We start from the raw sequence: 27,015 nt of genomic DNA, 5'->3' as shown, positions 1-27,015 counted from the left end.
ACATTTTCCCCAAGAGCAGAAAGGAGAGAGAAGGGAGTTTCTAATGCTACCTCCTCCTGGTTATTCTTGAGCTTGTCTGCGTGGAAGATAAGCAAAAGGAGCCAAGTTCTTCACTGATGCTCTTCTGAGAAACCTTTTCCTCCCACTTTTTCTTTCTTCTGATACATCCTTTAGTTTCCCTTGTGGAAACATAGCTGTTTATGCAGTGTGTTTCAGACTAGGTGGACTGAAAAGAGGTCAGAGGCTTTGAAAGCCTGGGCTAGCATGTGTGGGCTTGCAGATGGCACTAGAACTAGGATAGGTCTCTCCTTGGAAAAAATGGGTGTGTAGATGGTCCCTAGATAAGAAACAGATTTTGTTTTATGGTTATGATATATATTTTAAATGCTGCTGTTTGTATTTTGCACAGTTGATGTAAAAAAAAAAAAAAAAAAAAAAAAAAGCAAAAAAAAAATTTTCTGCCGTGATTTGTTGTCTGTGCAAGCTCAAAAATATATTGATTTTAGGAAAAAGTGCTAGATTTGATATATGGAAAAGTTCCTTGGTGTATTTTCGATATCAAAATGTGTAATTATTGCATCTCACATTAGTTTCAGCCCAGCCATAAGTATTACATATAGCTGGGGCCCCAAGTCAGCAGTCCAGTCCCAAGTCAGTGCTTGTCAAAACACCCTAATATTTAGCTTCATACCAAAATACCGATGTAAGGAATATGTTTAGTAGCACTTGAGCTAATATTCATTTATTGCCCTTAAACCAGAGGCTTTGTGTTTGAAAATGTATGTAGACAGATAAATCTTGCTTTGAATAAAGTCAAGCAAATGGCTCAAGTGAATGACAATCAGCATCACATGATTTAGTCCATGTTGTCTATTGCTTTATTTTAAGGTTCAGCCTCAGTTGAACTTGATGATTGTGTTAAAAAGTAAAGAGGAGAAATTGGTGGGTGAGGCCACCTTTCCAAAAAGTGACACAAGAACTATTAACACAAGAACTATTGACAAGACAAGAGACACAAGAACTGCATGCTTTACCCACAGGTGTGATAGCTTATGTCACACTGCACCACTACGGATGTCTTAGCATGCTGTTAAGCAGGCTCCCTGAAAAATCACAAACTTTAATTACAGTAAAATAAAATAAAATAAATACTTAGCCATGCTGCCATGTTTTGTGTTGCTGAGGCTGTGCACAGCAGCTGGGAAATTACCTCAGCTATCTTCTGTATTATATATTGGGACATCCCTTGTGCTGAATGCTATACTATACATGAAGAAAGAAGTATTGAAATCATGTAATTCAAAGTGTTTTCTTTACCTCCTGGACTTAGATGGTATTTGTATATCCTGGGTTAGCTCTACAGATACAATTAAGGGCTGAACTCTATTGATTTCGGTGAAAGATGGATAAATAATACTTCCTAATAATACTAATAAATAATACTGCCTAATAAATAATACTGCCTAAATACTTCCATGGGTCTGAACCTGAGCTGAGCTATTGCTTCAGCGTAAAAAAAGTTTAATTTGATGTTTCTAAGCCAACAAAATACCAGTTTTGGTAGTTATGATTTTATTTGTTTATTGTGTTTTTCAGAACCTACACAGAAGGAAACTCTTCTCCATCTTGTGATGAAATTAGGCTTGATTGAACTCTCCCAGTTCTTAGCAGCCCAGCCTGGAGGGTCAGTGGCATTAACATTACCTAATGCAGATGGAGCAACACCATTAGATTTGGCTGTACAAAACGGGCACTCCAAACTTGTTGAGGTCTTCACAAAGTGAGTATAATGGTTTTGTTGTTTCTCCTGAAAAACTCTTCATCTGTTAAGGGATGTGGGAAGTAATTTTTTTCTCAAAAGACTTGCCTATGATTCTATCTTGTGTTGGTTTCTGTTACTTCTTGTCTTTATTACCACTTCAAGTGGCACTTATTTATAAGTAAAGCAAGATTATGATGTGTATCCTTCATTGCATTTGCAAATCCATTAATAGTGTTAGTATCAACAATGCACTTCTGTGATTTTAAGTTATTGCCATGATTCAGTTAGGGATTATTATTATTTTTTTCCTTCAGGCTGTTGTGTAAATAGCATCTGACATTAATTTGTAGCCTTATGAGTTTGTATTCTGGCATTTCATAATTTTGGATTCATGGGAGAGGTAAAAGGAAATTATTAAATAACAAGTACTCCTTTTCCGGGACTTGTTAGAGAACACACCTGTCTGACAGGAGTTTGTTGTGGTTTAACCTGGCAGGCAGCACAGTGACACGCAGCCATTCACTCATTTCCCTGCAGTGGAATGGGAGAGAGAATCAGAAAAAAAAAGGTAAAACGCTTGGGCTGAGGTAAAGACAGTTTAATAGGACAGAAAAGGAAGGGAGCATAATAATAGTAATTAAATATGTGCATAAAAAGAGTGTTGTGCAATGCAGTCACTCACCACCTGCTGACTGATGCCCAGCCAGACCCTGAGCAGTGACAGACCCCCAGGCCCTCTCTCCCTGTTCCTATTGCCTAGCATGATGCCATGTGGTATGGGACACCCCTCTGGCCCCCCAGGGCCAGCTGTCCTGGCTGTGTCCCCTCCCAGCTTCTTGTGCACCCCCAGCCTTCTCGCTAGGAGGGCAGCATGGGAAGCTGAAAAGGTCTTGGCTTAGCTGGGCCCAAACCTGCTGCTAACAAGTAAAGGCATCCCTTAAAATGCACATGGAGGGGCACACAGGTGCAGAGACATGACTTTCACAAAGGCCTTGGGTGACTTTGTGGCCTTTGTAAAGTCTCAGGTTGTAATCAAGGGAGAGGGTAGCACACCCAGGACTGCAGTGATGATTGTGTTTTCACCAGACTTCCTCCAGGCTGACAGATGACTTCAAGGACAAGTGCTTTCTGGCACACCTCAGCTGTCGAGAGCTTCCCTTGCACTGACCTGCAGTTCTGCCTGATGTGTGTGTCTCTCAGTGCGAAATGCTCAGTGCCAGGAGCCCTTCTTACTGCTGGTTTTCTTTGCAAATATGGGGAAATATGCCAGAATTTGAATGCTTTACTTTTTTTCTTTTTTTTTCTTAGTGAGGCTCGCTCAGTCCCAGTTCAGTGCAGTGTATAGTTGATGTGAGAATTATGCACATTTCAGTTTGTCTGAAGAAAATACGTGAAAGAGCAGTATGGTACATTATGTTATGAATTGTTTGTAATGTCCAAACAATGTTGTACTCCCTTGAGACACTTTCTGTTTTACTCTCTGTGACGGGATAACAAATCTGCTAGCTGCCAGTCATGTCCTACTGCTATATATGGCAACGGTAACAGGAAAAGGTACTACTGCTAATTGACAGCAATTAGGAGAAATAGGTATTGTCACAGCTTGCTCTCACTGGCTTGTTTTATTAGTGACTAACCACTCACCACTTCTAGAGCAGTCTTTGTTTTTTCCATGCCAATCGCTAGAAGTTTCCTAGTACTGAAAGGAGCCCTTGGTAAGTATTTGTTTGCCCAGCTGTGTTTTCAGTGGATGTTTCAAGCTTTTTTTGCCTCAGGATTTTGCAGTGAGTGTGCTGGGATGCTGGCAGGCCATACTGCAGGGGAGTGGGAACGGTGCTGCGATTGTATTTTCACCCTAGCTGCGCACAGAGCATCTGCCCTGGCTCAAGGAGTGTGTTTTTTCCAGTTCCCAGGGCAGCCGCTCACCTGAAATTTCCAGAGCGGAGATCGGCAAGGATGCCTGCGTGCGCTTTGTTCGTTCGTCATCAGCCCTGACGCTGACATTTGACCACACTGCAAAGCACTTGCTGGAGTCGGACGTGAGGCTCTTCAGAAGGTACTTCATGAACAGACCCCTGCTCTGCAAGGTGGGTGCCAGCCCAACTCAGGGCGCTCACAGGCTGTCTTCACACATTTCTTGCTGTGGGCAATCTGGATTGTTTTTTTTTGAGTAGCCTTCTCGTTGAAGCTGCCTGTTTCACCCATGGCTAGTGTAATGAAGGATTACTGCTGTGGGCTTCCACGGTGTGTAAATGCAGCTCACCGTGTATATGAAGCTGGAGAGAGTGAGAGATTTTGAGAACTTTATCAAAGTTTTGTTTACACCCCAAATTGTTTTTGGTTTGCTGTGGACTTCCTGGTGAATATCTCCCCCTGAAATCTCTGTCTCTTAGATTACATTGCCATTGTATTCATGTTGGTACTTTGAAATATTTAATTTAGTTCCATTTTTCTTTGTACCAGTGTAATGCCTGTGAGCCCTTACCATGTACTGTGAGAAAAATCTCAATATTTTTTTTCAGACAGGATCTTTTGTGAAGCTGTTTTATTTGCGATTGCAATGGCAGACATCCTGTCAATCAGGAGCACATTTTAGTAAACAAATCATATCCTTTTGTTCCCTATTACCCGATGCCTGATCACCTCATTGCCTGAGTACTACAGGTTCACAAGCTACTCAACGCTCCTCTATACCATATAAGTACATTTTTTTTTTCTTCAACCCATTAATTTCTCCCTTTTCCTTTTTTTTTTTTTCTCCTTTTTTTTCCATTTTTATGTTTTGAGAACCTGTGGTCTTTGTTTTACTGCTCTCAAACTGCTCATCCTGTTTTTCTCAAGCTTTTATCTTATTTTGGAACAGTGAGGCCTTCTACTGTCCACTTCTCTAGTTAGCATTTCTCCTTATTATGACTACACAACTACCTTGGAATACAGAAGATTAGTTCTCTACTGCAAAAACACAACTTAGTTTCTCACAGTACCAACCCCAGTGTATTATACAAAGCAAGAACATACAGATTATAGACTTTTGCTGTGGAGGAATTTATGGTGCACTGGGTCTTATTTTGCTGTAAGGTGTCTGGAGCACTACTGTGATACCTTCAGGACAAGCTTAAAATTAAGTAAACAAAGGAGGTTAGGAGTTGGAAACCTGAGTTTTTAAATAGCAGTGCAGGTGCTCACCTATAAGTTTGGATTGAGACTGCATGTCTCAATCATAGTTCTAGCTCATGACATAAAATTAGTTAGCTGAAAAGACACTGAAAATAGTCAGGCTTTTCTCTTTTTCTGGTCTTAAAGTTTAACTTTCCTTTTCCTTGTTTAATTTCAGCATTCCTTATTTTCCTTGAGTCACTTTTGTTATATTATACATGTTCTTATAACTTAGAACATAAGGTACTCGTTAAGTTTAACACAAAAACTTAAAGGTGTGATTTTTTGTACAGCTCTTGTGTATAATCTTGTGTGTTTACTGCCAAGATTTTGATTTGCTCCCATACAAAAAAAAAAGTTACTCTGTACCATGCAGAATACCTACAATTTGTGTGGTTTTCCCATGGAAACAGTAGTAAACCCAGTAGCAAAACCAAGACTGTAATGAGGAATGCATTGTTATTTATATCGCTGGCTTTTTCTTAAACTCATCAAATCCATGTTCTTCTTGTGGTATTGGAAATGGAATAAGAAAATGTGCTATGTTAGATGTTTGCACAGCTTTTAGAAACAAAAACTCTTTGAGGTAGCAAAATTATGTACTTTAAGAAAAAAGCCCATCAGCTTTCAGTTGTGCTTTTCCCTTTTGCTCATTCCTGTAGTTGCAGCAGTCTAAATACTTCTTTGTGTGGACCCTATGTCCATCCCAGCATCAGCGTTGTACTTCTTTTATTAAAACAGAAATAAGTCAGAATAATTAGGAAGGTCACAGTGTTTGATTAATTTTCGATAGACCAGGTGCCATCCTGAAATGTCTGTGGGGAGGCAATCAAACTGTCATGTTTAGACTATGTATTATATCCAAAAGATAAAGTAAAATTATTTTTTCTTCTGTTATAAATGACTTGCAGCCCTTAGCTGGATCCAAAGCATAAGGTGGGTGTCAGAGATTTCTAGATACGTAGTTGTTTAAAATAGAGCTAGAATTTACTGCTGTACTTGATCATTCAGCCCCAAGACTGTAAATCTAGTTTATTGTATTTTGAGACTGTATAAATGCCCACATTGTTATTTTCAGTTTGAGTCAGAAAAAGTCATGGACTAAACAGAAAGAGCTTGTGTTGATTATGGTGGCAAGCAGCACTGGATTTGTGTGTGTGAAATGGATGGCTAAGGGAGCAGCAGAAGCTAATTTTCTGTTTATTCACACCAACAAAACCTGATCTTTCTCATTTATGTTTTTCACTCCCTAGCTGTGGCTTCACTTTTCCTTGCAAGTCTAAAAGAGCAATGGAAAAGTTAAAGCAAACAGGATTGTTAGTAAGCTTGAGTTACTTGTGCAGTAATCTTGCCTTCACTGGAAACTCTCAGGGGCTGTGCAATTCAAAAAAGTTTAAACCCACAAGTTTAAACCTCTTTGAGGCAGAAATGGCCCCATGGAGGTAGCAGCATGCATCAGTGAGGCTGCAGGGAGCACATGTGGGTTGGAGGAGGGCATAGGGAGAAAGCAGTGGAAAGGTGAGCTTCTTGGGGTTTGTCTTGCACCTCCAGCAGAGCTGTAACCAGTGGGTAGAGGTGATCGGTTTGCTGGAGACACACAGAAGAAGCATCCTCCACAAGAGAAGAAGAAATCCATGGACTGACATCCACGCATCAAATGGTGTCAGGGTTTAAAAAAAAAAAAAAAGAGGGCAAAACAGAGTAATTGTCCAAAATGAGTAAGATAATTTACATTTTAAAAGTAACTTTGTAGCCTGGTGTTGGATAGATTTTGTAATTTCTCAAGGAGGAGCTGACTGCAAGGGCTTACTTCTGACAGGTGACTGTAGGAGTAGGAAAGTGTGGGAGCTGAGAAGAATGTAACTGGGCCTACCAAGGGGGAGAAAGAGCTAGAATGATAGTTATGTGGCTTTCGGAGCAATTTGGGTGCAAAATTCAGACATTAAAATAATTCAGTGTCATCTCTAACTTTCTTTCTTGAAATTAAACTACCATGCCGTTATCTGCTTGCTGTTCTGAGAGATGACATATACATGGGAATCCTAGCTGTAGATGGAAAGATTAAAAGCAGTAAAATTGTAGGTGAAAGTAACTACTTAAAATGAGACAGTCTCTCCTCCATTCCCTTTTCTTACATTCTCTGAATGTAATTGATAAAGTAAGTGACTTACATTCTTTGAATGTAATTGATAAAGTAAGTGACTGGACCTGACCACCCCACTTTCATTGACAGTGGAGCAATGCCTGCTGTGTGTGTGCCTGACCGAAGGGTCACATCAGCAAGGGGTACATGGACTCCTGCTTGCAGGCTGGGTTTGCTATGTAGTCATTGTTTAGTCCTGATTTAGGCTCTTTGTATTTCTTATCAGTAAAAATTGCTCTTTATAGGCATGCTGACAAGGTTAACCAGGCTTCTGGACAGAGCCACTCTAGCTAACTGCTGTGCTGCCTTTCTCATAGAGAAGGAAGTTACTGTAAGCAGAGGGTAATTTTCCTCTTGAGAGAGGGAAACTGATAAAATATTCTGTAGAACCTCTATCAAGCATTTTTAGTATTATGTATAATTTATTTGTTTGCTAGTCTTTGCTTTTGTTTGTAAATTTTTATCTAAATGTCATGGACATCAAATACAGTTACTGTGATTTTGATATGTATTTCTTTTTTATAGAGTATTAATTCAAACCCAGTTGAGACACTGGAAGGTCCAAAAATGCCCTGCAGTACGACAAGCTCTGTAGAAGGTACAGTTTCTTATTCCATAATGTTAAACTCTCTAAAAGTTCTGGAAAGTTGGCATAGATTCATATACTGTTTATTTATTCAGGAAGATCATGTTACATATGACATTAGAAACCTGTAAGTAGGCAACAGTGGAATACACAAATCATACACTATGAGAGATTTGTAAATCATTATACTCCCTACAGAGCACTGTTTTTCCAGAGTAAAATTGAAATTGTTCAAAAAATGTTGTGGCATGCATAGTGACTGGAAAGGCCTCAATCAACTTTATTGCAAAAGCCAGAAAAATGTCAGTAGTTTCCAGGAGAGGGCAGTGTTTAACTGAATGAACACTGCAGCCTGAAAATGCCGGTAAAATGAATCAAATTAACAAAGATTTGAGTGGATTACAAAAATGTAACTTCTTGTGCAAACAGTTTTGGGATCCAGGCCAAAAGTCTTCATGTGGCAAAACTCCCATGTATTTCTATTAAACATTCAATGTGCTTTTGGGTGATTTACCTCCATGAGGGTTGCAGGACTGTACTTTCTAATCAGAGCTCTTTCATTGCCAAGATGCATCTTTGTATGTACTTCAGAGCTGAAAAGAAAATCACAAAGACATTCCTAAGCATCAGAAGTATGGAAGTTGGGATATTTGATGTATGATTGTTAGGAATTAATTAAAAGTTTTTATCCATTTGCTTATGAGGCTGGTGCTGTTTGTTGAGATTAAGTGTCTTGCTAAGAACAGTGGGCGCTCTGAGAGTGTCTGGTCAGGCTAAGTGGCTGCAGTGGTGGCAGCCCTGCTGAGAGCAGCATGAATATGAGCACTTGCATGAACCTTTGGCAGGCCCTGGACCGGGCTGGACTGTATTTCCAAGTGGCATCAACTAGAAGTTTTCAGGGAATAGATAAATCAGTGAAACAGTGTAGGTCACAGGTAAAAAGGTAGATTACTGCTGGTTAGTGTTGGAAGAGGAACTTCACATCTAATATATCAGTGTTCAGGCAGCTATTGTCATGCCAGTGGAAGGTAAATTTGCAGAGAAACAATAAACAGCTGTTAGCAGTTGCAAACTATACATCTGTTATTGCAACTGTAAACAGCAGTTTCCTTTACATGGTATGTGGATGGCTTTGATGATGCAGCATGCACATTGACTCAGTTTATTCCTCTGAGGGCCATACTCTGACCAGCATGATCTCTGTACTTCATGGATAGAAAATGAATGGCATGGCATGGTAACATCATATGTAGCACTAGCTAGGGCAATACAACTTCTAGGTGATAATTACTTTGATGTTTTCACCAAAGGCACTTTTTGTTTGGCCTGACTTGGGGCAAGCAGTTAATGAACATCAGTGGGTATTGATTGCCCCAAGAGAGAATCATGAGTTCAGGACGGGCTGCATTCTGGTTGGATTTTGGTTGCAGGGCTTCTTGTTTGGGATTCTGGTTGTAAAGATCCTCATATAGAACATATATCATGTCAAGATCTACAAAGATGTTTGAACACCTACCTATTTGCATTTTCAGTGGAAGCTATGTAGTTTTGTGCCTTTATAGATCAGAGTTGTTTTGTGCCTGATTTGGATTTAAAAAAAAATACCTCATTTCAGACAAGAGAAGTATGCCACATTTTATTAGTATCCAATAAACCACACAAACCACTGTGAAACTGGTTTGGTAGTGTCAAACAAATCAGTAGCAAGCTGATCAGACTTGCATTTTTGCATTCTGCGTTGTCTACATGTATACATGGGGAGCCCTTAATTATTATTTTCACATAGATGGGCAACAGTTTTTTTTTTTGTTTGTTTGTTTTTAATTTCACATGTTTTGATATTCTCCTCAGTTACAGCATTTCTATCAGCCAGGATTATTTTTTTTTTCCCACCACCTACCACCAAATCTAGATGTTGAAAATTCATTAATGATCAGTACTGGTGACTTGTAGTCTGTGTTATGCTCTCCAGCTCTCCATCGGCAGGCATTCAGGAGACTCAAATAATTTTATTTTTTTGTAGATCTAATTAAAATAATTACCTGTACAACTAAAACTAATATGAAACAATTAATGGAATGTTTTTTACTATGTTCTCAGTTGCATTTAGTGAACTCCTTTGCAAAATGGCTGCTGAGCTTAGGATATAAATTTGGTGCATTAGTGTCATGAAAGGATCCCCCCTCATATTTCAGAGCTGCTGCCATTTAGCGAACAAATAACTACTCCTTTCACGGTGGGCCTAAAGTCAAGATCAGCAGTCCTTTAAAACACAATGCTTTCAGAAGCCCTGAGCTTTTATCTACAAAAGGTTGCTATAGCAGTATGTTGCTTGTTGTGAAATGCAATCAAGTGAAAGTAGTGGGTCACTGTAAGGTGATACTACTAGCTTAGTAGTGAATCTCTCAAAGCAACTTCATTAAATTAAAATACATGGAGTGATACACTATCTGGTAAGGATGAAGAACAAAAGGTGAAGTAGATGGTATTTTGGTTAATTCAGTAGTTTGTGCTTTTTCTCTGTTTTCTGACTGTGAAATTCCATGTCTGTAAGTAGACTGAATGCTGTTATCTGGAGGTATAAGCCATTTGCTTCTGCAAAATAACTTAGCTATAGAGGAAACAGCTTTTCTTCTGAGAATTGTAAGACTGGATGATGATAATAATTGCATCTCAGTATTGTAAAGAAAAATCTGGAAGAACATTGGACATTCATTTTCTGGAAGTGACATTTCAAAAATGCCACTTCTTCCACTGAAGCTTTTAAAGTAAGTTACTGTGATCAGAGTTACAAAAACAAAACAAAACAACTGTGAAGGGACAGGAAGAGCTTCAGGCAGAGCCAGCAATTGGCATGGAGAAGCAGGCAGTGCTTCATGCTACTGGCAGGTGTCGGGGAGCTAGGGTGGCCTGTGCATGTCAGCCCTGTGTGAGGATGGATGCAGACACACCTCATGCACAGGACTCTGTCAGTGTTGGAATGCAAGGGAAGACAAATGCAAGGTATGTATTTGACTGTTGCAGCAGGTTCGTTACACAAGGTGAAATAATTAAGAATTAGCAGCTGAGATACTGATCAGCATGAACCCAGGCCTTTGCAGTTCTGACTCACACCAGCATCCCGAGGCTGTGCAGAGCTCAGAGATCACAGGTGCTCTGATTGCACTGGGCTTGTGATTTCCCTTCCCTTCCCTTCCCTTCCCTTCCCTTCCCTTCCCTTCCCTTCCCTTCCCTTCCCTTCCCTTCTTGGAAATACTTGGAATACTAGGAAAGGAGTGAGTTGCCACATAACCTACCATTCTTCAAGGCACTTCCCTAAACCACCCTATATCAGCTGCTGAGTCATGCTTAGTTTAATGATTTGCTGGAAATGGGGAATTGAGAGGGATTTGTGTAGGTGACAGCAGACTTGAACCTCAATTTGAAAGATTCAGTCAAAAAAACCCCACATATTTACCAGCATAACTATGGTGGTATAATTGTTATTATTTAAAATATACTTAGTAAATAATAATGTTCCTGGAAGCCTGGGTGATTCTGGTGTTCATTTGCATTCCTGTAGCCAGATTACTTCTCTTTGCTGTTTCACAATAGTGCTGGAGGCTGTTTGGGCAAAACTTGCAAAGTGTTATGTGTGTGCTATGTCCTTTCCCACAGTTCTGAGAAGAAACTGTAAAAGAGAGAGTGACAGAAATTATTTTTTTTCCCTTGTATGTGTGTGTGGTTGTGTGAAGATGTGAGGTCTAATTTTGGAAAATACAAGAGACCTCTTTCAGGGAAAGAAACAGATCCCAAATGCTCTGCAGAGTTAGTGCAAAGCACAGAACAAGAAACAGTGGTGTTTGAACACTTTGGCGGCTCATCAGCATCTGCCCGACAAGTCACCATGTTTTCCTAGCCTTTGGTTTCAATAGCTTGTTCATAACTGTCCCATGACAATAACATAGCACTTGTTGTGCATCTAGCCTGCCTGCTGCCCACAGGAATGCTGTTTTAGGGGGATGCATGGGCTGCACAAGTCCATTGTTTTGGCTTGCCTGCATGTTTGTGTGCTCGTTGTTCCCCCTCCTATCTGAAAGAGAAGAGAGACCAGCAGCAGAAGCCAAAGCAGATCCAAACTGCATTCGCTTGATCTTAAAGGCAGGAATCTTTGCTTTTGCAGGTCCTGTGAACTTGACATCTGATGAATTGTCCCAGGATGATATGAAGGTACAGATTTCTCCTTATACAAATAGCTAAGCTCCCTGTAGGCTCGGGGGCAGCAACCTTTGCTTGGCTATCTGAGGATCTCTCAGAACTAACAAATAAGGTGACTAATGCCTGCCAGCCAACATTTCCTGTCCATTCCTATCCTGTAGGAATAGCTATGTGTGCAGATGATTATCATTTGAAGGAACCTGTTATGTGGTTGTGGGCCGGGAAGCTGGGTCACAGAAGCAAGCTCTGCTTTTGGACCAGAAAACTCTTGTGTTTGTGGCCATCCTGAGTGCCTTCAGGCAGCCTGCAGCTCAGCTGCTGGTCTGTGGGGTCAAAACCTGTCTCCTGTGAGCACCTGCTTCATCCTTGGGATGGCATGGTCTGCTACACCTGAAGGAGACTTCTTGGTTAACTGTGAGTTTTCAACTGGGAAAAAATGTTTGCTGTAGAAAAGATAACAGTTCCCATTGTCTTTTACATGGAGGTCTCAAACAGCTTTTGTGGAGGAAAAATATTTTTGAGAAATCACATTCTGTTTTTCTTTCTTTTTTTTTTTTTTTTTATTGACACCTTTTTAAGCCAGAAGTTTATATTTGATTATTAACTCAAATGGGTGTGAAGTTAAATTATTTAGGTCGACAGAAACAAAATCTGGCAAATCTGGTAAAGGTATTATCTTTTGCATAGTTAGTGACTTTTGATTTTAAATAACATTTGAATTTTGGGAATGTTGTTAGGCTGCCACTGCTATTACACCCTGATTTTGAATGTGCTCACCCCCTTAGTTCTTTTAAGTGCCAGCTCTAAAGAAGATTGACCATTCCTTTGAGATTGCAATCTGTGTCATCTCAAAATCATATCTCTGCAGTGTGCATGAATTTCTGAGTCTATGCTGATAATGTCTGTTGGGGCAGACTGTGGTAGCTCACAAATCATGCTGTGGGGTAGAAGTTTCTGGTACTGTGTTGACTGTTTCTTGTTTTGTGGTGGGGAAAGTCTGTAGTTCACTTTATAGAGAATGAGCTGGCTTATACTACTGCTATAGGCATGAACAGCTCAGGCATTAGAGGAGCCCTCTCAGAAATGTCTCTTTCCTCCCAAGCACTCTACTGGCTACTCTGGGCACAGTTAAACTTCTTAAGGAAGAAAACTGGAGTTTGCATGTCAAGAGAGTTTGATCTCTTCTTTGACTATGAGTTTGAGTCCACCAGGTCAGCCTTATAATTCATTTTCGTATCAGTCTGGGAGAGGCATTCTCTATCCGCTGCCTTCATTAAAATGACTAAAATGAAGTGACTGCTGCTTGATTTTATTTGAACTGAATTCAGAAAGCCTGAAGCACAGCTTGTAACTAAGCACAAATGTAACTATTAATCTTAGAAGATCTAGCTAAAGTTTTCTGTTTCTAGCCTTTCCGAGATGCTGTGGTTCCTTCTAATGAAAATGAAGATCATGTCCTCTTGGGCATAGGTAAGAAATAATTAATCATTTTGACTTCCAAAAAGCTGTTGGTATGTATTCTGATGCCATAAGGCAGTGTCTTTTAAAAATGTAAATATCAATTACATTGCAACATAGCTTGGCAAAAGATCAAATGAGTTATGTCTATGTCAAAGGGAGAACCTCTTTCAAAATGCTTCTAATGTACATACACAATGCATCCAACAGTATCATGTTATCCTAGGATTTTTCAGCAGAATATAAACTGTTGTAGAAATAAGAATCTTGAAAACGATTTCTGATCGTTTCTGATTTTCTGATCGATTTCCAACATATGTGACTGTAGATTAAATGAAGCAAGTGGAAATGTTTAGATGTAACAGTGCAAAGTGCATTGTAGGGCCAGAAGGAGAATATAGCCAACTACATTAAGACAGTGCATTTAGAGAATGAAAATCAAATGGAAAGGTGAATATTGTCAAGTTTAGGGAAAGCTCCAAGTGGAAAGTGCAACCATGGTTGCATACAAAGCAGAGCAAGGAGGAGAAAGACAAGTAGCTGAGCTCTGCCTGTGGGAACTGCTGTGCCAGGCAAAGGCTTGCCTGTGGTCCAGTGCTGAGCTCAGGATGGCGGAGCCCAGATGGCTGCATTCAGACCACTTATGTGCAGGCTCTGGTGGCTACAAAACCACCAGTTGCTCTGTGTGTGTGCAAAGAGGGGGGGGGGGATGTGCATGCATGAATGGAGGCATTATATGTTAGGGAGAAATGAGCTGGCATAAACTCAGAGACATGGTTGTAAGATAAGAAAGCAGCAGATTATTTTAATAATCTCTCATTAAAATCATCATCTAGTTCTCAATTTTTCTAGTTGTTGTTAGGTCAAATGCCTGTACTGCAGCAAATCCAAATGCTTGTCTTGCTCTTCCATCCAAGCGATATGGGAGCTGCATAAGGAAATTGGGACTAGTAGCAAAAATATTAATATGCATGGTTATACTGGCTTTAATACTTTTGTTAATAGCACAGAATAGCAGTCCTTGTCTTGCACAAAAATGCAGTGCATGTGCATGCAATGTTACTTCCCACATGATCAAATTGTTTCTGTCAAGGAAGACCAAAATGTTGGGCTGCGTCTCAATGTAGGAGGGTGTGGAGCCATTGGGGAGTGATTATGGTTTGCTAATCTGCTCCAGTCTAAGTTCCAGTTACACCATCTGGAACGAGCAGAAGGTAGCTGAAAAGCTGCATAGTGGAAATTCTCAACCCTGAAATTATAGCTGATATTTTTTTCTTACCCCTGAAATGAGTTTTCCTTCTAAGTCATCATTTGCATAGGGCTGGATGTGACAGCAGGAACAGAAGCCAGGCCCTCTGGCTTCAGAACAGTTCCCTCTCCTCTCTGAAGCTTGGATAGGCAGCTGCCAGCAGATCCTGGGTCCCCTGCAAGAAGCAAGCAAGAGACTTTGGCTGTGGTTCATACTGCTAGATAGGAATGGTAGATTCTTAAAGGAGCTTCCAGGTGAAAAAACGGTGTACTTGCATACAGCTTGGAACAAGATTTAGGTGCTTAATATTTGATTTTACCTTATTTTCTTAGGCATCTTATTCATTTACAATAATAAATTATAAATACGTAGATAAATGTGTACATGCACATATCATATACATGTGAACATATAAAGCTTTTGTCCTGAGCACATGCTTAGCTTATATTAAAATCAGAAATATTACCTATTGTACCTTCTGTCTGAAAATGAACCTTCTCTCTCTTCACTAAATTGTAATCACCATGTAATGCATCTAAGAGGTTGACTTACGTGTGGAGAAGCTGCAGTGAAGTCTATTCTACTTGTTTTAGAACAGACATCAGTAAATCACTGTAACTGAAAATGTGCTCACTCTGTGAAGACTGGAGCATGGTCTCACTACTATGTGGGTCTTGAGCTCTCCTTACCCATCTCCCATCTCTGACTACTGAACTCAGCTGAAATTCAGCTTGTAGTGCTGACATTTGATGGGTTTTTGCCATTGACCTTACCAGAGCCTGGAAGGCCTCCCATCAGCATTTTGTGTGAGAGGTGATGGGGTTGAAGTGCAAGCTGGGGTTTAAGGGTGCTCTTGGATGTGCACTAAAAGGTGAAGGTAGGGAGGGAAAGGGATGAAATTAGGGTTTAGTGACAACCAAAAATTTATAAGTTGGCTTAAGCTGGTTTTATGGGTTTCTTTGAATATAAAAAACAGTATATGTTCTAACCTGACTCACATAACCATATTGCTAAATGTCAGTTTTATTACCCTGAATAGTTTTAAACTACTTTTAAAAAAATAATTGTTTGCCTGGCATTGTTTTTAAATGGCAACTCTTTTGGCAGGAAGAGCACACAGTGGGGAATAAGAAGAGAAATGGAAACGGTTGTCAGTGGGGGAGAGGAAGAGGGAAAACAGCTAGGGGGGGTTGAGTGAAGAAGAATGAATAGAAACAAGCAAACTCTGGAATCTCACTAGGAAGTTGGATGTGTAAATCAAAGAGGACTTCTAAGACCAAGAACACCAGTACTCTTTGAATGGGTTTCTTTGAATGGGATGTAAGTTATTCTACTTCTGCATCTCACTCTTTTTCCACGTGGTTTGAGAAGCTTTTCCAAAAATTGGTCTAAGCATGGTGGGTCCTGGAGGGGTTCTCCTGTTCATGCAGTCTGTCTTCCCTCCACCCTGCCATTTCAAATGTATTGACTGATGTGTTTCTTTCTCCTCACCTAACAAAGTTTTGGGAGTATCTTGCAAGGGTGCTCACAGCAGTCAGTAGGGTACTAAAAGGATGCCAACTCTTCTTGCTCCTTGTCTTCATCTTTGGTTTGGGACCTGGCTGCCTCAGGCACTGTTTGATTCTCAGAGTTCAACTCCAAAAATTGTTCCCCTTGGCCTCTGCTGAGCAAGAGGCACCACATTGTCCAGAATTGAGGGAAGAGGCCCTGGGGTCCCACCCTGATGTGTACTGGGGAGGTGAGGAACACACATGGGAAGCCATGTGAATTACATATGTTTTTTCTTCGGGTGAAGTGGGTTTGTCATATTCAAGAATTTTAAAAACAGGAGTAAACTGTGGGGCACAAGAGAAAGCTAAACCAGGACGAACAGTGGATGGCGTAGAGACACCTGAATTCAGTGATAATCACACCTGGCAGTCTTCTTTCCTCCACTGATCTCTCTCTCTCTCTCAGAAGTTGCTAAAGATGTATTTTGTGTTTTAAAAAAATAGAACACAAAGGCTTTTTTCAGTGAAAGAAACACACTGGAAAGATTGAGAGAGGAAAAACAATATCCAGTTGGGGAGAGTGAATGAAAGAAACAAAAAGGGAAGCAAGAAAATAAAGGATTTTATTTTTTTTTTCTGTCAATATTAAGCGTATGTATTATTGCCAAGCATTGTCATCCTCAAGAGTCAGCAGCCCTGTACTTTCTGGGAGAGAGTCTAGGAGGTGACAGCTGAATGCTGTTACTGTTGGACATGTGACGGTGTTAGCAGGGCATGTGTTTTTAAAGAGTTATAATTCCTTCCTGTTTTGTATAGCTGGTTTGGAAAGAGGATGTTCACAAGGCCATTTATAAAGCTGCAAAAGTTTCTCTTTTCCAACAAGAAAAATCTAACCTCCAGTTTTTCTTCCAAGGAAATATAACTTCAGGAAGGCAGGATGAAGATAAATTTTCAAAATATTTTCCCTGTTCTCCTAGTTACAGTGCCAGTGACCTACTGGTGTCTGCCTAATCTAGTCTGTTTGCTCTGCCAGTGGTGAAAGGGTATTGCAAGCCAGGTTTTGCACTTTGAGAGATAAAAATACTGATGCCAAATTTTGGCGGTTCTCTGTATGTGATCAGGCAGCTGTGAAACGTTTTTAGTAGAATCTGTCCTTTGATTTTCATGGTTCCACAGAAATCCTAGTTTAACCGCAGATCAGTTTAAGGAACAGAACACAATGATCTTCTTCTCTGTGTAAACCAGAAGGGCTTCACTGTAATCTGCAGAGAATCTGGTTTCAATGTTGCTGTTTTGTTCTTTTTTCAATTAGATTTCCTTACTGTGGTTGGTAAGACTTAAAAAGTTTTTTGTTTTGCTTAAATACAAAAAAGCATGGTTCTACTGTCTAGAGTCCCTCCTTGACACAGTTTTTGCTGGGTCTGTAAAATGATTGATTCTTCTACTGATTGGGGTTAACTTTTTCACTCCGTGTTTTTTTTTTTTCCCCTTCAATGGGGAGAAGAATATTTACATTTGGAACTATTCTGAGTCAAATGTACCTGTTTTGAGATTGGAACCACAGGAGGTAATTTTATGGTTATTGACAGATAAAAGTGAAAGTTGTATGTCGTGTTGCCTATTCGAGACAGTTACGAGAATCCTATGATTAATGCTAGGCAGATCTTTTGTGTTTGCAGTCCTTGCATGGCAGCACCCAATCCGGTCTTCCCCTTTTCTATGCCTGGGGAGAAGCTGGGTGATCCGGCCCTTGTATCTGCAGACCTTTACTTCAGTTTCTGTTCTGTTATGGATTTACAACATGACCTTGGGCATGCCAATTATCTTTTCCCTGTATCTGTTATTCATCAGAAGTAAGGGAGATCATGAAGAATAAGATGAGAAAGAGGCACTGAAATACTTAAATGATTGGAGATGTGCTGAAGAAGTTCAGGAAGATGGATTTGCAGTGGAAGGAGGCTTTTTTTTTTTTAAAGGCAGTTTTTTTTTTTTTTTGGAAATGTGACGGGTTTGAAAATTGCAGAGAAAAATACTAGCTGAAGAAAACTGCAGAGTTATTGATGCAGCTGTCTTTTAATGACTGTGGCATTTATACTGTGCCCTTTTTCACTGAAGTTCTCAGATCTTTATGGTGCTTCTTTTACTGAGCAAAACCTTTGCGTAGTTTCTTGCACCTTGCAGAACAGACACTTAACCTGGATCTGGTCTGTCAGAACCCTTCCAGAAACAACCTTTAAACAACATATAGCTGACTTTTTGTTGTTGTTCGTTGCGTTAGATAAAACATTTTCATGTTTGTTTAAACTGTCTATAAACAACTGAGTGTTGAAGATAGCTGAATAGTTGAGAGCTAAAGAAGATGTGGGAAGGAAAATCTTCCTGGGATGTAAGCCTCAACTGAGCTTAATTAAAAAGCTGTGGAGAAATCTGGAAGAAGAAGCATTAAGCAGTAAAACAAGCCTGTTCTTGTTTCTTGGAGTTTCCTCCACTCTTCATTTTCTGAGACATTATAATTCAAGTTAACCTCAAAAGGAAGACAGAAAGAAAAATGAACAAGCTACAAACATGTGCTGTCTGGCTTCCCAGAACTTGTCCTCCTCCTCTGCCTAAAATCCAAAACAAATTTGCTCAACAAAATAATCCTTCAAAAAGAGGCTCTTTTTTCTGATGTTTAAATAAGCTCTTTCGCCTGTCTTCTGCCCAGTCTCATTTCACACTAACGTAAATAAACAATCTGGGATATATCTAATGTCAAGCTACTCTTTAAATATGAAATGTATTCCAGAACTATATTGTGAAGAGAACAGTTGCAGTCTTGAAAATGCACAAATGATCACATTTCTCAGCTTTCCTCCTCCTTGAGAAGCAGCCCTTCCCTTGAAATCTTCCCTGAAACATGGAAAATTGAATGTTTAATGAATCGGGTCTTTGGTGAACTTTTTGGCTGCTCAGGTTGCCAGTGTAATTGTAGACTCAACAACCAAGTCATTGGCAAAACTTCAGTATGAGTGAGGTCCAATTCAAACTTTGGTGTGCTTTCATGTACGGCCACGTGTGTTGTCTGCATTACTGGGACTTGCACAGGACTTTGTGGAGCAGAAACCAGGAAGAAATTTCTGTTTATCCTAGCCCTTAATTCTCAAGCATTTGCAAATAAACTCAGGAGACCTTTTCATCAAGATATGAGACAAACAGCAATGAGCTTTCTGTCCACAGTTGGACTGCATATCCCAGCTACCCTTTTGATGTGAGTAGATGCTGGACAAGGAGAGCATTTAGTCAAATTATTTCACTATGTACGTTGCTGGAACAGCTTAGTGGTTGTTTCAGGAGTCAGGGCATACTGACCGCTGTCACATGAAAGTAGTATTAATGAGCTAGTTACCCAAACTGAAACTGTTATCCTAAACAACCAGGTGAATATATACATATATATATATATTTAAAAAAAGAAAGCATATCTTATCTATATATATTATCTACATATATATTATATACATATCAATATATATTATTATTACACACATATATAAAATATATAACATATATTGTAGATATTTTATATATGTGTATATATATATATATATATATATTTTTTTTTTTTAAAAAGGAAAGCATATCCAGTGAGTCATGAACCAGATTTCAGAAAGCTCTGGATCTGAAGAACACTGTGAAACCATAATATCAGTACAGTAAACTGGCCAATGCATTTGGGACAAAGCCTGAAATAATGCTTTTTGTCCAGTGGCTCTTTGGAGCTAGAATGACTCAGGGTTGAGCAGAGGTAGCGCTTTGCCTCAGTTTTGTAAGTGCTGAGCTCTTCTTCATCCCAGTCTCTTGGGTGTTATCCAAAGATTTTGCAGTACTAGTATTGTTTATGCAAACCTGGTTCTCTTGTATTCTTAAAGGTGAATTGCTCCTTTAGTTTAGCAAAGAAATACGAAGCAGTTGCTTTTCAAAGGGAAGATAAGTATTACCAGTAGATCTTTGTGGAATGATGCACCTTTCATTGACTGTCATAAACATGGTATTTTTAACATGAAAACATTATTCTCATTAAATCCATTCTAACTGAAGTTGTCTTTATTGTTTCAAAGAAAAAATGTGCAGAACAGCCTTAAAAAATAATTTTATAATTCACATTGTAATTAGAAATACACCTGCAAGTGAGTAGCTGAAGAGTTAGATAAAAAATGTAGATGTTATGGCCTGCTTCAGTCTGGATCATTTACGACACTGTGAGTCTATGTGCACTGTCTGGAGTTAGTAAAAGGATATATCCCTGGGGAAATAAATGCAATGGAACATGAAAATGCTTGGATTGGCAATCTAGCTTAAAGTGAACCAGAATGCAGTGCACGCAAATTGGCTCTGCTTCTTCTGTTGTCTGCTGTGACGTGAGTGCTTCAGTAAACTCTTATTTGTGTACAACAGCATTTTTAGAGACAGGTCAGGTGGCCTGCCACTCTCACTGGGGTCTCTGTGAAGCTGTAGCATCTTGGTTCATCATCAGACTACTGCGCAAGAAATTGCACAAAAAAATAAAAGAAAAAATCAACCCAAATTTATAGCACCACATCTTTATGTTTTATTTATGAAAGGTGGAGAATGCTTGCAAGTATTTCATGTAGGAGATGAGAGGACTGAGGGCTCAGGGCCATTTAATCTTATCTCAGGATTTACTTGGCTTTGATATTTACCTTCACCTAGGGCTTTTCTAGTAGAGAAAAATCTGCCTCTGTAAATGGTGGTGAGAGGAAGAGGCTCCATAGTGATAAACAATGATGATCTTTCACAAGGCTGTTGCTAGCACTAACCTTTAGCATTGGTGGGGCTGAAACAGTGAAAAGCATGTGTGTTTGCTGACAAATGTGTGCAGTACAGGAAGGTTGCAATTCCCACTTCCTCTCCAGTACTTTTCCCCTTCCCTGCAGTATTCCCCTTGACGGTGACATGGGACAGGGAGTTTTGCATGCAGTTTCAATGAAAGAGACAGGTTCTACCAAATACTGTCAAAATTTGGGCAGTGATGATGGCCAGTGAATGCTGCTTGAATCTTTTTGTGATCCACTGCTATGCAGTTTAAATTCCAAGTTGTTTTGTTGCTAGTGGGAGACCTTCTCAGATCTCCTCTGCTTGTGCACAAAGAAAGGAAATAAATACATCAGAAAAGACAGTTCTCTAAACTGAATGAATGAATCATCCATTGGAAGCTCAGCAGTAAGAAAGATCATAAAAACGAATTGGGGAGGTCATCTGCCAAGATCTTAAGGATCTGGACTTTGTTCTGTGTTTTTCAGTGTATTCATCAATGATTTGGGAAAGGGAGATGGGGAGAAGAGAGATGTGGCAAAGTTTTCTGACAATTCCAGTATAAACTTCTATAAAAAAGACCCAGGTGTTTGGCAGAGAAGAGAGGTGGTAAAGATTTTTTATTTTTTTTTTCATGACAAGCTGTCTTATGGGAACTGTGATGCTGTTGCTGGCAGTGATCTTCACAGTCACCATATAATTGCTGTGGGCAGGTGGAAAGAACATTTGGGTTGGGGTGTGCTTGGTGTGTGGGAACTGGCTGGTAGCACTTTGCTTTCAGTCGCCTTTAATTCACATTTGCTGAATTTTCAAAACAGCGATTACTGTCAGGTAATGTAGATATTTTGTCCAGGTACATTGGCAGGTCCTTTCTGTGACCTTAGACAAACAATGGAGTGAAGATGGTAGAAAAGTCACATGGACCTGTGGGTCACAGAGGTTGGTGGAGAAAAGCATGTAGCCTTTTCTATGCTATCTTTCCTTGTCAAAGTCTCTCCACAGTTTTGGGAAATGAACTCTGCTGGTCCTGGGACAGAATGAAGCTGGCGGAAATCAACTTTGTCCCTAATGTTGGTGAGGACTGTTCAGAGCAAACCAGGGAGGGCATTTCTGTCAAAACCATTGCTCATGCAGTTCTCAACACCCACACCCTATGTCAACCATCACCGGTCCTGTTTCTGGGGTCATTAGCCCCGTAGATCTGTTCTCCATCTGGGAACGGGGCACCTAACTCAAAGGGATCTTCTCTTTCTGGCCTGCCAGGGAGCTAACTACCAGCTATGGGGCTGTTTTAGCAGTGTTTCAGGAGAGGGAGACCACATCCCCCACACCACTTCACTATGAGGCTGTCCTCTAAGTGCCTTGGGGAGGTGATGGTGCTGTTCCATGGAAACTGTAAATGTTGGTGACATTCCTGTACTTCCTTCCGTCTTGCCACGAGCGGAGGGAGTGGTCAGACAATAGACAATAGACTGTAATATCTCTGAAAAACATTTATATCGTATGGGTGTGTTTTGGCAAGCGTTAGGTGAAAGAATTTAAAGCATTGCATTAGTATTTATCAAAAGCATTAGCCTTAGGTAATGCACACAAAAAACATTTGTTCTTTATCTTCACATCTATACGTTGGTATACATAATTGAAAACATTTTACATGGAAAGTAAGGTTAATATTTTCCAGCTAGAAATCACCTTTTATCTTATAAGCTGCCAAATATCTATGCCAGCTGCATGCAAATACCACTGCTGAAATGCTGCCACTTTGGAAATGATGAGTGGGAGGTGAGATGTAGATTGGATCATCCCCCAAAGTGCAAGAATGGGGAGAAAAATACTTTTAGCCATAGATTGGAAGGCAAAGCAAAACCTGTCTTCATGGCAGAAAAGCAGCATGAGGTCTTCTGAAGAAAGGACTTCTACAAGCCAGAAAAAAAAATAAATCTTTCATAGGGCCTGAACAGAGCAAGTAATGTGAGTGGTATTCAATTAGCCCTTCAGAAATAGTTGGTTAAGGTTGATAATTTATCTGCACTTTCAGAATGCAATTGACAAATTCTCATGCAAGATCCTGTTCAGGGGAGATTGCAGTAAGCATGTAAAAAGCCTAAGATTTGCCCAAGAAATAGAGAATAAATAGCAGCAGTAAATGATCAGGTCTTTATCACAGCAGAAGTTTAAAAGCTGGATTCTCCAAGAATTATGTAATAGGATTGCAGTTTAAAAATTACTTAACAGTCCTCAATTACTCATTTATGTTTGGAGGTTCTAAATTAACACTGCTAGTTTAAGGGCAGGCAATAGCTGAAACAGTCAGTGAAAGCATTTATGAAACATACAGAGGTCATTCAGAAAAGTAAATATCTTGGCATATAAAATAGTTTATTGCCATTTAATACATCAGCTGCATGTCCACGCTGTGAGAGTTTTGTTCAGTTCTAATTGTTTCTTTCTGGATTAACTATAGATAAAATAGATAGAAGGAAGACCTGTGGAGGTGAAGAAGTATATTTTTCTTGATCATATAAAGTTGAGTGAAAAAGTCAGAATTGGCCAATGTAGAGAAAAGGAAAACAAAAACAAAAAAAACATTCCTCATCACGAATGAAAGAATAATTGCCTAAACTGAAAGGTGAGGAATTTTAAGGCCAGTGTAAAACTTACAATGCTCTTTAAATATGAACACCAGTTTGCTCACAGAGCACTGCCCTGAGTACATCTGAAATTGAGGCTTGTATTCAGGTTGTCATTAAATATATCTGGTGATAAAGAGAGCTTGGCTAGGGAAAGATGTTGTGTACAGGGAAAATCTTTTGTGTTGGAGCAGCTGGGAAGACATTTCCTAAGCGAACAAGTTACCCAGTAAATATGCTCCATCCTTTCCTCTTTTTTTCATTTAACTGTGGCCACAACTGGTGAATGGGGGCCAGCCGGGGTGCAGGTGCACAGGAGAATGTCCGCCCCTGCGTTCCCGTGGGCCCAGGGGATCCATCAGTGCTGCTCGAACCTGACATTCCAGCGAGCGGAGATGTTTTGAAGTGGATGCTTAAACCGTGGATTTATATCCTCCCTGTATTGTCAGTTATCCATTGTCTGCTGTTATTCCCTGGGGCTGTTAATTATATATATAAATCAAACAAAGTCAATGGGAGTGTCTAATATTTAAAGTGAAAGTCTAAGGCTTCCAGCGTCTGGGGCAAATTACTCTTTCCAGGCCTAACAAAGCTGGCAGGACTTCAGTTAAGGGAAGGGCAGAACAATGATCTGCTTCAATTGTGTTTTGTGTAATTTGTGCACTTTATGAAGTGCTCATATAATAATTATTTTATCCCTGAAAACCTGATAGATACTTTTATAATGAGCTTTGAATTAAATTTGCATTTGAATCGCATGATCTTCTTTCAGCAAATACATTGTTATCTCCGACTGCAATGTGGATTGAGGAATCACTTGAAACATAATACAGAAGTAGCGCTGCAGACCTCAGCAGCCTGAAAAATAATTGAAGTGAAGTAAGGAATGTTAACAAGCTCAAATGTCATCATCTTCCAAAAACTGACATTTAAGCTGATCCACATTCCCTCTCCTCCTTTATGTGGAACACAAAAACGCATGCATTGTGGGGTAACTAAAAGAAATGTTTGGCGGAGCTGGTTAAGAAACAGTGGACATGTTATTTTTGTATTAGCTCTTGTATAGCCACATTCGAGCCTGTTTAAAAAATGTAGTTTGTGTAGTGTAAAGATGTTGGGGGAAGGGATAATGAGTTCCTACTGAATACTAATTGCCTGTGAGTTGTTCAGGGAGACTGTATAAGAATGGAGGATTTGTTGTAAATTAGTCACTAGCTGTATTGTGCATTGCTATGAGGTTAGACTAGTGCTGTAAAGGTGCCAGCTCTACAAAATCCTTATGATTCACTGTCTCACTTGGTGACTGTGTGATGGAGAAAACACTATTCAGACTAAATATTATTTGAAAGAGAGCTCCTCTAATAACATTGTAATCTTTCTATATAACACTTAAGCTTTACGCTCATTTGAGCTAGAAAGATGGGAGCGACAGGCTTTTGAGTGGGTTATCTCTGCTTTCCAGCTGCTACATCCCAAGGTCTGCCAAAGTCAAAAACACTGAGAGGGGAGGCATTTCTCCGCAGTTATAAAGGGTCCAGCAGGTAGACTATTTTTCTTAGTTTACTGTTAATCTTTCGCTTCTTCACTCCCAGTGTTTTGCTTGTCCTCAGTTTGAGACTCTTGTAAATCCTAGCTTTAACGTGGAAATGAAGCTTTGAAAAACCTTACACTGGTTTGTTTACTTTTGAGACATATTTTCTCATTCCTTACTCAGCTCCTATTGTTTTCATTTACATCAAAATGGAAAGGTGAGTTAATGATTCATTGGCACACAATGACCTTTCAAATAGCTCTGGACCACGATGGAACAGTTCCACTCGAAGCTCTCATACTTTAACCTCCTTGCTTCTGCCTTAATATTTGCAGCCTGATCTGTCTACATGCCTGGACGCCTGAAGAGAGCAAACATTTACAGCTTTTCCCTCCCCTGTGTTTAGTGGGCAATTTGATCCTTCTTTGTCCATTCCTTTATTTTACATCACTCTTAGACTTGACTTGCAATTGAGAACAACAAAGTGCAACTTTGAGAATCTGCTCTCTGCTTATTGAGCAAAAAAATGGACTCAGACTCTGATTCACCTTTTAATTACTCTTGGCCTTCCCTACCTAAAATGCGGATTCGAAGAAGGGCATCCAAACAAGGTAGAAAAAGCTGTCTTCTTTTAAATGACTCTTGCTTACTTGCTCTGCCTCTTTTTTGTTGTCTGGTTGTGTGCAGGTGGCTATCGACAGCTGTAATGAGGCAAATTTTCTTCCTTTTTGTCAAAAGTCTACCTCACTGTTAGTTATGCTTTTGTAAATAATGTTATTGAAAATTGTTGAGGAAAAAAGTGTTTTCTCCAAATTATGTACTGTTCTTTAAAATTGTTTTAATTTCTTTATTCTCTCAGGACTTCTTTTCTTCAGGCTATATGTGTTGCTCTCACTAAGCAGTTCTGGTGCCATGGGAGCTTGCAGAACGGCACTGCTGCAGCTACACAAAGTTCTGCTAGCTACAGTTGTTTTCACTTAAGGGGAATTTTGTAACTCAAATATGTCTCAACAGCTAACAAGAGAACCTTTACAATTATGTACAGAAATCTTATCAGAATGAAGAGGGAATTCTTTTGCTTTCTGTAAAAGAAAGAGATGGCAGGGTCAGTCATTCTCTGCACAGATACTGGTGCAGTTAGATATTGTCTGTCTTTGTGGAGAAGCCTCTGACAGGGAAGCATTATAAATTGTCAGCATGAGAAAAGGAGTTTTAAGGAGACGGAAAAGCACTGGGCAGAAAATTTGTGTTAGGAAGAATTATCATTAAAAGCCTTAACAAGGAAATATATTTTTTCCTGCATTTAGAAGCAAAGAAAAGAGGACGAGTGGAAAAAATGTACTTTATATTTCCTTTCATAGTTTTTTGTTTGTTTCAGAAAGGGAAAAGAACAAATAAGAGAATCAAGATCCATCAGTGTCATTAAAGTCAGTGAGTGAGGAGAATCATGTTGTTTACACAGGCTCAGACTTTGACCTTAACTTTTAGAGCAAAAAATGTGTACAGAATACACTTTTTAAAGCACACAGCAATTTATGAACTATTTATTAGTGGGGAAATCCGTTATTTCCCAAGTGCAGAGGAGTTTTTGTAATGTGTGTGGATGTGTACACAATCTGTAAAGAAGATGAAAAGGATTGCAAATTGTGTAGTGTGCAGTCTGTGTCTCTCATGAGTACTTGATTTATTTGTATATGTTGTAGCTATTCACCCATCCTCCATGGCACTTTGATTGTTCTTTATTTTACCTTAGGACAGCATTATTATTCTTAGATATTTTATGTGTTACATAGCATTGTATACACTCCTGATGTTTTCATGTTATAGTGTTGCGTCTTGATTCCTGTCTCTTTGAATAACATACCAACACATGTGGCATGTGTGCACAGGTGATAGGCTATGTTGTGTTGCTGGAGCAAGAAGATGCTCCGGGTGCACCTGTGTGTTTCAGTGGTAAATTCCAAATGGTGTCTGTGGTGTTGAAATCCCGGCAGCAAGTAA

General features: G+C 39.6%; 1 protein-coding gene across 6 annotated transcripts in view; it reads left to right on the top strand.

Annotated features, from left to right (window-relative positions):
- Nucleotides 1-27,015, top strand: part of ARHGEF28 (Rho guanine nucleotide exchange factor 28) — a 127,990-nt gene that overhangs the window by 42,544 nt on the left and 58,431 nt on the right. For 5 of the 6 annotated variants that reach the window (XM_032205534.1, XM_032205530.1, XM_032205531.1 and 2 more), the window contains 5 exons: nt 1,597-1,780; nt 3,669-3,849; nt 7,587-7,659; nt 11,810-11,856; nt 13,254-13,314. In XM_032205534.1, the coding sequence (XP_032061425.1) occupies nt 1,597-1,780; nt 3,669-3,849; nt 7,587-7,659; nt 11,810-11,856; nt 13,254-13,314 (546 nt within the window). The remainder of the gene's footprint in view (nt 1-1,596; nt 1,781-3,668; nt 3,850-7,586; nt 7,660-11,809; nt 11,857-13,253; nt 13,315-27,015) is intronic. The other variant, XM_032205533.1, reaches the window with a different exon arrangement.

Source organism: Aythya fuligula, chromosome Z (assembly GCF_009819795.1).
Source record: "Aythya fuligula isolate bAytFul2 chromosome Z, bAytFul2.pri, whole genome shotgun sequence".
Taxonomy (NCBI): Eukaryota; Metazoa; Chordata; class Aves; order Anseriformes; family Anatidae; genus Aythya; species Aythya fuligula.
Note: the sequence above shows the minus strand (reverse complement) of the source record. Positions and strands in the feature narration are given on the sequence as shown.